This window comes from Tympanuchus pallidicinctus, unplaced genomic scaffold (genome assembly GCF_026119805.1).
Source record: "Tympanuchus pallidicinctus isolate F22 unplaced genomic scaffold, pur_lepc_1.0 scaffold25, whole genome shotgun sequence".
Lineage (NCBI taxonomy): Eukaryota > Metazoa > Chordata > Aves > Galliformes > Phasianidae > Tympanuchus > Tympanuchus pallidicinctus.
Genome location: NW_026294742.1, coordinates 2,040,649 through 2,052,794, shown reverse-complemented (window position 1 = coordinate 2,052,794; position 12,146 = coordinate 2,040,649). Strand labels below are relative to the sequence as shown.

Sequence of the window (12,146 nt, the reverse complement as noted above, 5' to 3'; positions counted from 1 at the left end):
CTCTCCCTGCAGAGGAGAGAAGGAGCAACAAATTAAACAAGAGGAAATACATAATATTGATAGGGTGACAGAATGGAAGATAGAATTCAGTACAGATAAATGTGAAGTGACACACAGGGGAAGAACAAATCCTGATTTCAGATGCACTGTGGTGGGCTCTGAAAAAATATCACTCAAGAATAAGAGCTGGAGTCGGTTCAGCTCTCTGCTGTGGTCAGAAAGTAAGAAAACTGGATATCAGGAATGAACAGAACAAAACCCCAACTTGTAAAACACCCCGTTTCACCTGCAAGTGAATCTCAAACCAGCTGGAGTCACCACGTGGGACTGTAGGGCTCTGTTTTCATCTTGATTCATGTTTCAGTTGTGGGTCCAGCTGGAGCCTGGGTTTAAATCATTGCCAAGGTAAAGCCTTGGGGGGTTCTTCACCACGAGGGCTGACCTGTGTCTCCTTCCCTTCGACTCCATCAGCTCACCTATGTGAGCACCTTCCTTCTGAAAGCTACTCAGAGCTCCTATAAGGTTTCTCTGAGATCCTTGGAACAAAGAATCTGTTGAAGTCCTTTGGAAACTCGAGCAGACCACACCATGCATTTCTCAGCATTTTGATATATGATCCCTTGCTGACCCTTCAGGTAGTCCTCCCATTCACAAAAGCCTTGTTGACTCTTCCCATAAATCAAACCTCACTAGCACACTCCATAACTCCCTTCCATACTCCAGTTTTACCTCATTTAAGCATCAGTATTAATGATCTACTCTTCCTGGATCTGCACAAAAACATTTATAAAATAAAAAAAAAAAGAAAGAAAGAAATCAAGGTCTCACTGCTTTCTTGCCCCCTATAGCGAGAATATTTTAAGTAGGAAGTTTCACAGTAGACTTAATGCAGTTAATAGTTCAGCTATTTCATCCCTGAATTCCTTAAGAGCTCAGCTGAAAACCACTCGGCGCTGCTGAACTGGCACCGTTTATTTTGTTGAGGTGCTTTATAACTTCATCTACTGAAACATCGCTTTGAGACACATTTTCTGACTCGTCCCCATTAAGAAATGTTCCGGGCTGGGGACTCCAGTAAGCTCCTCCACAGAAGAGGAACATTTACTCAGCTTCTCTGCCGCACTCTCATCCTCTTTGCTACATGCTTTCGCACCTAGATTATTAGCTGATCCTTGAGAGCATGTGAGAAAGAAGATACTGTTAGCATGCAGTGTCTGAGCTAGCAGTGGGCACTGGTGGATGAGCGACCCTTGATGCAGCATAGATGATGCTTTGGGAAGCTGCCTCTCATCCCAAAGACAGCAAACATCAGATTCTCAAGGGCAAAACAGGTAGCTCATGGCCAACAGTGACTGTCCATTGCTGTCTTGTGGTGGGGGCTGCCCACAGTATTACCCTGTTCTGGTATCCAGAGCCTCAAGTTGTATTGCTCCAGCCACTCTTTTCTGCTGCTGGCTTCTACTGCAGCCTGCTTTCCCCACCTTGACACCAACTGTCACCTGTAGGTCAGCATGGATCCCACAGGGGAAGATTGCCAACCCCTCAGATGGGTACAACACATAAAAAGAGACCAAAGTGATTCAGACAAGTATTAAAGAGTCTTGAGTGACATGCAGCATGCAGAGTGGACATGGTGGGCAGATGACAGCTTGCCAGATGCTTTAGAGCCAGAGCAGAGCTGTGTGGTCCCTGTGTGGCTTCAGTGTGCGTGCTGGAAACAAGAACGTGACTGGTTCCTTGTACTGGGGAGAGTCAGTTCACATCTACAAAGCCTTACAACTCTTCCTTGCCTTTTCATGTATCTTGTCCCAGTTCCCCAAAATGCAGTGCTCCCATCAGCAGCTTGAAGAAACTGCCTTGCACAAAGGGGCTGACGTTAGAAAGATCTCAGCAAACGCCACGCTACCAAGCAGCTGCCAAATCAGCTGCATTACTGCTTTCTCCCTCACCCCATACCCAAACCTACCAGACTGGTTTCCCAGAGCAGAGATAAGGCATAAAGTCCTCATCAGAAGCATCAGCACCCACCTTGTCACCACCAGAGACAGGATACATCACCTTCCTTAGCACTGGGATGGCAGTTGCTGTAAAAATCTGGTCAGAACCACACCACTACCAGTGCTGCCATTTCCTGCCCTCTGGCCCTACAGCTAAATATCACCCTCCTCCTACCAAGCAGCTCCATGTTCTCCTTCTTCTCTCCCCCTTTAAGAGCCTCAGCTGTGCTCCACAAATCTCCTCCACCTGGTCCAAAGCTGCAGATTCCTCCAGTTCCACAGAGCTCAGAACGACAACCTTTCTCCATCAGCTCTAATTCAATTACAGCCTCTACAAATATTTCATTTAGGCTTTGAACTGTTCAGTGGAATTTGTATCTAGCAAAAAGTGGATTTGCTTCTCTATTACAGGCAATTCCTACCTATGAGAACTATTTCCCACTGCATTAACATTCTGGTCATCCTATCACCACATACAAAAGGTGCTGCTGCCTTTTTATAATGCTTTTCTCCCCATGCTCCAGAGAACCAAGAAGCCTCTGGTTTCTCCTTGGGTGACTTCATGCAGAGCACAAAACAGTGGTCTTGCAAGCAGTCCATGAGTGTCAACAAAGATTATGATTCATAACCAGCAGAGCTAATGGAAATAATCATGAAGAGGGGCAGCTGTGTCTTGTGCCCCCTTTGTGGGGCTACATAAAAGCCCAAGTCCATGGGTTGGCTTTTGGGTGATAGATCGAAGGTTCAGATCCTACAGATGGCATGTGGGAAATGTTTCAAGCCTCAGCTGTTCCTATTTCTCCACGTCAGGTCTTCATGCTTCAGCAGAGGTCAGCGTGCTCCCCATTACTGGGTGATACTGAAAAATTGAAAGGTAGTACTTTGGAACAGCAGACTTCCAGAGGAAGCAAGCACTGCCACATTCGAGATACTCTCAGCTGTGGTTTCATATAGATTGCTACAGCTGGTTGTGTCCCAGAAGGAAGCAGTTCATCCCTTTCTGCTACCCTGCCACCAGTGCACTCCAATGCAAAGCCCAGCTGCTCCTGCAGTTGCCCATTTGGCTTATAGCCTTGATGCTGCTCTATATCCTGTTGGCTATGCAGGTGAAAAATCGTTAAGTCTCTCAGTAAATCGGACCTGCTGCCTTCTTTTTCAACAAATCTGCAGTTTCCTGTGCTCTCCGCAGATGAGCAGCGCTGAGCGTGGCTTTGTGTGGAGCAAATTTGCCATCTAGTGGGTGACCGCCTGTCTGCAGGCGATGCTCGGGTTTATCTGCCTGTAACAGTCACTGCAGAGTGGGATTTGTCTCTACTAAGGACTGTGTAAAAGGGAGAGCTTCCAAATAAGCTGATCTGGGGGGTAAGGAAAGGATCTACTCAAAATGGCCATTGCAACCGATCTATATCCACTAACAAAAAGACCAGATGCCTGGGTTGGATTCCAAGCTCGCCTGTAGCCCACTGATGTCAAGCAAGAAGGATGCTGTGTGCATGGCCATGGGCAGCAAAAGGCCCCAGGTTGCTGTGGTGAGGAACTGCCACCTCTCTTGGTTCTTTTCCTGTGCCTGGAGCAGCATCAGCCATCGTCTTCCCACGCTCTAAAGCCATCAGGAGCAGTTTGGGTTGAAGAAATGCCAGCGGGCTGCACGAGAGCAGGGCTTTACTATGCAAGTTGTGCAAGATCATCTTAGCAGTAGCAGCTGCATAAATCCTGAGTTACAGGGCTGAGAGAGGCTCTTATCTGCAGGTTCAGGGACTCTTTGTACTCTGTAAAATGCAAAGCAAAGAATGAAGTGCAAAGCTGAGCGGGATGAAGAAGCAAGCATGAAATCCATCAGGTGTCAGGTTATTACTTGCTTTCACCTGTCGTAGAAACAACTCTTGAAAATCATTTCAGATTTATTAAAGAATGGGAAAAACGGTTAATGCACTGGAATACTAAGAGATGAGACTCTTCGTGTGATGGCAACCATTATTCTCATTCTCTTGAGCCCTAAAGAGAGCTTTCATGGCCAGCAGCCCTATGTTTGACTGCGAAACTGGTGAACACAAAACATTTTCAAGGGAATTAATCAGGCAATGACAAATCCCCTCCTCTTCAATCACCATTATGGGGAAAGGCACCATGTGCACAAACACCTTCGAGGAGCAAACATCTTCTACAGGGCACGGGAATGGAGCAACCTGAGACATATAAAGCACTGACTGATAGTCAGCAACCCAGCCATAAATAATGGCAGGAACCGTTGGGTAGAAATGCAACTAATAAATCTAATTACCTAGAAATTAAGAGAATTAATCAGCATAAGACAAGCCTAATCGTGCTTAACAGCCATATCCCCCATCTCATGCAAATGCCTGACTTATGCATTGTAAACAACACTTGTGGCTGATTAACACCAAGGAGGGTGGAAATGGATGGACGTGTAGCAGCTGTAGGGATGGAGGAAAGAGGAACAGAGAGCACACAGCTGCCCAGGGGTGTCCTGGGGCTGGTGGGTGCTCTGCCCCCCCCAGACCACAAAAGCTGAGCGTCCCTCTGGGAGCAAAATGCTATTTGCTACTTGTTGGCTTAGGGGAGTTAATTCACCCTCATCACCCCAGCACCCACAAAATGGCAAGGGGTGTTAGTGAGAAAAACGATTCTGACTTGGTGGCATCCTGCAGGAATGATTGGAATTGGATCATAGGCAGCAAATACGCCGTTAGTTCAGCACCACTGCCCTGCTTTGTAGCCGTTCAGCACGTTGCATTACTGCAAGGCACTAATAACTAACCAGGAGAAAAACGTCTCAAGCGAGCCAGTGGCATCGCGGAATCACAGAAATTAATCAGCAAATGTGAAACGAGCTTCCATAAAACCTCCGTGCTCCCTGTCGAGTGGCTGGATTGAGTCACGACATTCACTGAAACACTTCTGATGAGCTGCCCAGGAAGAGTGGGAATTAGTTAATTAACACAAGGCAAGTGCGTTTCCACTTAGTCAACACCGACGAGGGGCTACGGGTATTTCTCATCATCAGCAGAAGTTCTCTGCTTACCTGGCACTTCTGCCATCAGATGGGACTGAAATTAACCGCCACCCTGGAAAGCAGCGTGAGCACCAGCCTGTGTCAGCACAAAGTAAATTCGCCTTCAATTAGCCCGTACCTGTAATTCGTACGAATGATGGGAGCCTTTACAACGGCCCCAAATGGCTGTGGGTAAGCAGCACGGCTTAAAAAGCAGGAGGGCTACAGTGAAGGAGGGCAGTGCATGTCATGCACCGAATAAAGCAGCCCGATTCCCCTTCCCTGTTCAGCAGGTGTTTGGGAGAAGCTCTGCCCAGCAGCATGCAGGAGACATCAGCGATAACTGGTGAACGATTTCCAACATCTATGCAGTAATTCTTGCTAATTACCCTCACCAGCCATTCCTGCAGAAGGAAGATGACACCTCCCTTGCGACAAATGCCACCAATTATCCAGACGTCTCTCGCCTTGCTGGGACATCATTAATCTGACATAAGTGTTCCTCCCTCCTCTGCCCACGTCAGGGAAGACAGAAATGGTTCTCGTGAGATGAGGAGGCCACCGATTACCCTGCGCTCCTTAGAGGGGGAACTTAATCAGCACAAAGCAAATACATCAGCCAGGAAGCACAAGTGTCTGCAATCCCCAGGCATTAGGAGACACTTTCCATAAGTAAATATCTGTAATGGGTGAGTGCTCTCCATAAAAACATATACAATCACTCAAGCAGAAGGCAAGTACTCTTCCAGCTAAGCAGTGCTGTCATGGGTACTGTCAGAGCTGCCCTCTGTCCATAGTAGAAAAACAGCTATTTTTGAGGATCAATCTGGCTTCAGTTTATTTTACCCACTTTTTGTACTGGATTATTTTCCCCTCCCTTCCCCTCTCTTCCCCTCCCCTCCTCTCCCTTTCCCTTCCCTTCCCTTCCCTTCCCTTCCCTTCCCTTCCCTTCCCTTCCCTTCCCTTCCCTTCCCTTCCCTTCCCTTCCCTTCCCTTCCCTTCCCTTCCCTTCCCTTCCCTTCCCTTCCCTTCCCTTCCCTTCCCTTCCCTTCCCTTCCCTTCCCTTCCCTTCCCTTCCCTTCCCTTCCCTTCCCTTCCCTTCCCCTCTTTCTGTTCCATTCCACTCCATTCTGTCCAGCTCCATTCCACTCTATTCCATTTTATTGTTTTTCTACTTATACCACATGAAGATAACTATTTCCCTGTTTTCTTGATATAAGAGCCCCTCAGAAACACCCTCAGTCCTTTACTGTTACCAGTTCAGTCCCAGGCACCTTTGCCATATAATCACAGTCACCATTATCACAGTACAAATAGCTTTGCCTTCCTAGACTTAAATTCTCATTTTCCTTGGGGAGATGAGCAGCTCTCATCCATCAGAGTTCGAACAGTGGCTTGTACCAGAGGGCAGTTTCTATAATTACATGTTACTCCAACAGAACTTCCCACAATAATTACAAAAATAGCATTTTTTTCTTTTATATCTGTATCCTAGGTCATCATTCCTGGCACAGAGCAATGGTTTTTCGGCCAGTTTTAGGTATGTTAAACATCTGTTTCAAGGGTCTTGCATTGCCTTCCACAGGGACATGTATTGCACTGGGTGATTTCAAGGTTGCATCAGAATCCCAGACCTTCCAAGCATGAGGTGAAGCAGAAATATCACATTTTTGGGTATCCTGGTGAAGAGGAGGCTCTGGGAAGACCTCACTGTAGCCTTCCAGTACCTAAAGGGAGCTTATAAACAGAGCTGTGCACCACAAGTAAATTCAGAAATCTCCCCAGTCCAGAAAAACATCGTGAGGAAACATTTTTATTTTGATTGGGAAGAAAGCAGACAAAGATTTCCATTTCCACTCCCTCTCTCCTCCTGCAAGGAAGTGCAGCAATCAGTACTGCACGAAATTCTCATTTCCCCCCTCACACACAGAGAAACTCTCCTTGGGCTTTCTCCTGCAAATTAAAAACAGTATTTTCTCCACTGCGATGTGTGAAGACTGAGAAATGCGTTTCTCTTCTTTAAAATCATTTGAAAGCTCCTAAACGGAACCATTCCTCATTTTTAAACTTCTTTTTCTCTATTTTTTCCTGCAGTGTTTCTGCCTGCAGCCATCCCAAAGCGCTCCCCATGTGCACGGCCCAGCCAACAACAAGACCTGGGAAGGCACAAGGCTTCCCCCAGCCCTCACTCCCCATATCTCACCCCAACCCAAAAGCTTCATCCCCACCACACTGAGCAACCACCCCTGCAGCATGGACCTCTCCATTCCAAGCTCCTAAATGAGTGTGAGGAGCAAAGATGCTGGTTGGGAATCCGGGTTCTCCCAGCAGGGCCTTGGACCACAGCCTGGTGGAGGCACACGACCTCACTCATCACACCCAAAATGCTGTCCCACCGTCCCCAGCCCTGGGAAGGAGCCCAGCCAGGACCTAAGGGAAGTTTCTATATAGGAAATTCTATGGGACCCGTTCAGCAGCTTCACAATTCTGGGTATGCATGGGGAAGTAGAGGGATGCATCACCACCTCCATGCTTCATCTCGAGTCCTGATCGTAGCAGTGAGCTTGTTCCCATTGGGGCTTGCAGGAACGGCAAGATGTGGCATCAGGAACCTCTAGGAGAAAGCCACAACCCATGAAAACGTGGTGGAACAGAAAAGGAAGCACCACATCCAATTTGCCTTTAAGGATTGTCCCATGGTTGTATCCCAGGGTGGGAGATGGGAGGCTGAGGATATGGTGCAGGGCGGGAGAGGTGCAGAAGAACCCCATTCTTCATCTGAGAAAACACAGATGAGGAGCCCTATGGTTTCCCCATAGCAGGTCCCGTCCCACCAGCAGGTCCCCTCCCACCTTCAGCCCTCCACAGATGAGCCCAATGTCCCCAACCCCATATGGTGGTGATAGGATCTACCCAAGGTCCCTAGGTTAGAAACAAAACCACAGTACCCTGAGCCCTGCTGTGGGGCTGCTCCCACCAGGCTGAGCATCCCTTGGAGCACTCAGTGACAGAGCACCTCATACTCTGGATTTGTCCATTGAGTGAGGCAAAGTCCCAGGCTGTCCCCATACCTCCTCACTTGCTGTAGTGCCCAGCTCTGCTCCCAGCACACTGAAGTCATTCACCTGCAGCTCCCACAGGCAGCGCTGGATGTGGTGCAGGACCCCTGGGACCCCACGTTGGTGCTGCTGGAGGCCAGGCACAGTGCTTGGGGACAGGGAAGAGGCAGAATTTCTGTGCACCTGTGTCACAGCACAACCCAGGTTTGGAAGGATCAGGAGGGGGTGGCCAGGCTGGGTCCCACACACACATCTCTGCATCCCGCAGTGCTCTGGCTGGGGCCGGTGGCTCCTTCAGGGCTCCTGGGGCTGCCAGCTCCTGCAGGTGACAGTTCTCCTGACAGACGGCCCCATTCACCTGCAGTCCCCACATATAGGGTCACCCATAGGGTCTCAGGCACCAAGCCACCAACACCCCATGCTCTAACTCCATCCCTGACCTTCTCCAAGCTCTCCTGCAGCTGCTGGAGTGCAGCCATCCTCTCCTTCCTCAGCACTGCCCGCAGCTGCCCCAGGGCCTCCTGCCTCTGCCGCAGCACGGAGCGCATCTGGAGCTCCAGCCCACAGAGCCTCTGGAAAAGTGTCACAAAAAAAGGAAAGTTGTCACATCCCAGGCCAACGCCAGCAAGGCTCATCCCTCGAGTGCAGGCTGTGTCGCTACCCAGCACCCCACTGCACCTGGGGCACTGGCCTCCCTCCTGAGAACCACGGACCCTCAGGTGCCCAAAGTCAGGCTGCATGGGGCCCTGATGGTGGGCAACCAGCCCAGGGCAGGGATTGGTGCTGGGGAGGCTGTAAGGGTCCTTCCAACCCAACCGTGCTGTGATTTTGATTCTGCAATTAAAACCTTCCCACAGATCATCTCGCTTTGGCTTTAGGAGCTCACAAGTATCACAAAACGGGACACTCAGTGGCTGGGTGAGAGCCTTGCATTGCCAAGGGAAGCATCCCTCCCACACCCACAGCACCCCTGGTGGGCACCAACCTCCTGCAGCTCCCGCTTCTCTTCTCTGAGATGCAGCATTTTCCTCCTCATGTTCCCTGGACATCCAGCACAGCCCTTCTGCCCCTGCTGAGACAAGAACCCCCTTTCCACCTTCCTCCTGTTCTTCCCTCCTCTCTTATGGCACAGCCAGCACAGTCCCTGCCCTGCTGCCCCCCAACCTGTCCCTCTGTCCCCCCCTTCATCCATCTCAGAGCACTCACCACTTTCTCCACATGATCCCACGCACGTGCCCTGCAGAAAGGAGAGCATCACCCAGTGGGACACCCCAAAACTCCCTCTTTGCCCATAGGACCCCAGAGCAGGGTCACAGCACACACCTGACCCCATCCCCATCGCTCTGCATGCCCCAATCTCCAGCTCCTGGCTCCTGCATCCCCTCCTGGCTGCTCCTCAGGGCCCGGCGCAGCGCTGCCAGCTGGAGGGAGCAGGATGGACAAGGGTGGATGGCACCAATCCATCCAGCCTTGGGCATTGTTGCGGCGTTCAGCCAGCACTTATGCAGCTAATTAACTTGATGAAGGCAATGACTTTTACGAACTGGTTTTGAACAATCGCCCCTACGCTGGAGGGTTTTTCTTCAGGATTTCCTTCGCAATTCATTTCTTTGATAAACGTCCCCATGCTGACAGCCTTTCCATGGCCATTGTAAGGGGCTGGAAAAGGTCCTATGTGGGACCCAAGGACCTCCATATGGGGACAGCCACCCTACCAGGCCCATCCACACGCACCCTGTGGGACAGGATGGCCTTCTGCTTCCAGTGCTGCCACCGGGGCTCTGCTGCATGCCCTGGGCAGGACACCCCATGCTGCCTCTCTGCCCAGGGGCTGCATCTCCCAGCAGGTCCCTCTGCTGCATTGGTGCCTGTAAGAGAAGGTTGGGGACACCACGAACCCACCAACGAGTGGGACTGGCTCTGGGCTGCCCACCCTCACTGCCACATGGTCCCACCATCACCCATCCCCAGGGGGGTCCCTGGCCCCACCAAGCCCCCTGTGACCCCTCCTGGACCCCTGCTTCAGCCCCCCGTACCCCAAGGCCAACAGCACACTCACAGAGAGCTCTCCTCCGCCCATCACCATCTTCCTTCTTGGCAGTGAGGATGAAATCCCCCCCATGCCACCCCCGGCGTGCTGGTAGCTCCTGCCATCTGTGATGTCCCACAGCCCTGGCCCTGCTCCTGCTGGCTGAGCTGCTTGAGGGTCTCCGGAGATGTCCAGCTTCCCCATCCCCACCATGCAGAGAGGTGACTGAGGGCTTTGCCTTGGAGTGTGGTCCCCAGTGAGATGCATCCCCTCTGCCCTGTGCTGGGTGCTTGGAGGAGGCCAGGCAGGGGGTCTCAGCCCCACTCTGGCTCAGCCTGGATATCCTGGCTCCCAGTGACTCCAGGCTTCCCCTCCTCATCAGCTCTGGGGACTCATCCTGCTCAGGGCACTGCCATGGGAGCAGGGCCCCATCCTGCCCACTGCCATCATCTTCCTCCTCCTCGTAGATCCCCCCTGTGTCCTCCCAACACCTGGCAGCCACATCCGCGGTGCAGACAGAGCTGGAGCTGCTCCTGCTGCCCCACCGTGACCCCCAGCAGCTTCGCACTCCACGTTCCACCAGCCCTGTGTGGGGAGCAACAGGTCTGGAGCCCCCCAAGCTGGGATCTGCAGCCAGAGCTCTGCCTTCAGTGGGAGCCCCTGCCAAAATGCAAACAGAGCAGGAGTCACCGTGTGGGCTTCGGGTAGAGCAATTTATCCCATAGCACAACAGCACAGCATGGCAGTAAAGGCACAGGATGCTGCATGCTCCACTGCTGCAGCAAGGAATGCCCACCTGATGTGAGCCCTACATAAGCTCTGCTCTCCACCTCTCACCATTTTGCCCTCTGTGTTGCACTGTCCCTTATTTAAATGGGGACAGCTGTAGGATGCTGTGCACAGAGTGAAGCTCCCCATCCCCACTCACCGGCGGTCCCACGGACACTGACAGTGTCAGGAGAGGCACTGCAGGCTCTGCCACGTGTCCCAGCACTGCGCTGCTGCAGGGAGGATACGGATGGAGCACCCCAGATTGCAGGGTTCTGCTCCAGAAGGCTCAAGGTCCTCATTACGCTTCAGAGTGAACGTCCCAAGCAGGGTGCAGCTGGGCTCAGCTGTGTGATGGCTGGGGGGCACAGAGTGGCACCTCCCTGGTAAAAGAGGAGAGGTCAGCGAGCTCAATGCAGCCCGGAGCTGATCGGCACGCTGTTGTCTGTCACCTGGCAACGTTGTGGTGTCCTGGCCAGTCCCAGCCCGCCCAAGGGCCTCCTCCACCTCCCCTGGGCCTCCTCCCCAGGAACTGCCCCTGAGGCTCTGTGTCTGTTCCTCCTCCATCAGAACACTTTCCTGGTCCCTCCCGGCCTTGACTTCCTCCCCCTGGGGGTCCATCCTCTCCCTGGGACACTCTGCAGTACCATCTCTCCAAATCACTGAGGCTGAAGCTCGATGATCATTAATGTCTCTCCCAATTTCAGGCATTCTATGATTCTACAACCTCCTCCCAGATCCTCTCCTGCCCTGGCCCTGCTAGAACAACCCCTTCCTTGGTCCTCCGTCCCCTCTGGGTCACCTCCCCCAGAGAACCTCTTCCATGCAGAGCATCTTCCCCATTGCCACCTCTCCTATCTCTGCTTACCTAGCCCTCCTCCTCCAAACCACCTCCTGCTCTGGACAACCTCCCCATGGCCACCATCCCTCAATCTCCTCCCCTGGGCCATCTTCCTTTGGGCCACCTCCCCATGAACCTTCCCTGGGCCTCCATGGCCTCCCAATGGACAACTAACACTCCTCGGATAGCAGAGTCACTTCATGCCCAGAGCCCCACCACCCCAGGGCTCCCCCCAGGACCCCCAAGCTGCAGATCTGGGGGGCGAGAGAGAACCTCAGCACTGCACCTTTTAAAACTCCTGAATTCAAGTTTTATTACCGTGTAGGAGAAGAGGGGGGTCACTCACAATATATTGCTCGAAAAGAAATACATTCAACAGCATTTACAGTAGAATGACATTAAAATCCTTTGGTGGGGAGTACGGGGGGAAATAGAAAGA

At 51.7% G+C, this 12,146-nt stretch overlaps 2 protein-coding genes across 23 annotated transcripts in view; both read right to left on the bottom strand.

Annotated features, from left to right (window-relative positions):
* SLC35E4 (solute carrier family 35 member E4) overlaps positions 1-12,146 on the bottom strand; it is a 108,559-nt gene that overhangs the window by 15,064 nt on the left and 81,349 nt on the right. The gene's annotated exons all lie outside the window — the stretch shown is intronic.
* On the bottom strand, positions 6,143-12,114 carry LOC128084003 (collagen alpha-1(III) chain-like). Of its 22 annotated transcripts, none has more exons than XM_052689734.1 (10): positions 11,027-11,909; positions 9,804-10,758; positions 9,393-9,490; positions 9,276-9,306; positions 9,055-9,141; positions 8,510-8,641; positions 8,321-8,388; positions 8,082-8,195; positions 7,536-7,624; positions 6,144-6,963 (listed from the first exon to the last, which is right to left on the bottom strand). In XM_052689734.1, the coding sequence occupies exons 2-10, from the start codon at positions 9,904-9,906 to the stop codon at positions 6,900-6,902; spliced, it is 786 nt and encodes a 261-aa protein (XP_052545694.1). In that variant the 5' UTR covers positions 9,907-10,758; positions 11,027-11,909; the 3' UTR covers positions 6,144-6,899. The 22 variants fall into 22 exon arrangements, 17 of the variants coding, with proteins under 17 accessions (XP_052545688.1, XP_052545682.1, XP_052545686.1 ...); XM_052689718.1 differs by lacking the exon at positions 9,393-9,490 and adding an exon at positions 12,026-12,114 and having other exon boundaries at positions 6,145-6,963; positions 8,082-8,244; positions 8,321-8,427; positions 11,027-11,249; XM_052689735.1 differs by having other exon boundaries at positions 6,145-6,963; positions 8,082-8,244; positions 8,321-8,427.

What these genes read in the sequence shown, in the direction of transcription:
- LOC128084003 (XM_052689718.1), bottom strand. Translation starts at nt 11,168, where the DNA reads ATGAGGACCTTGAGCCTTCTGGAGCAGAACCCTGCAATCTGGGGTGCT. An exon ending in CAGTGTCCGTGGGACCGCCG is followed by an intron (nt 10,759 to 11,026) that starts GTGAGTGGGGAT and finishes GCATTTTGGCAG; the next exon opens with GGGCTCCCACTGAAGGCAGA. An exon ending in AGAAGCGGGAGCTGCAGGAG is followed by an intron (nt 8,642 to 9,054) that starts GTTGGTGCCCAC and finishes ACACTTTTCCAG; the next exon opens with AGGCTCTGTGGGCTGGAGCT.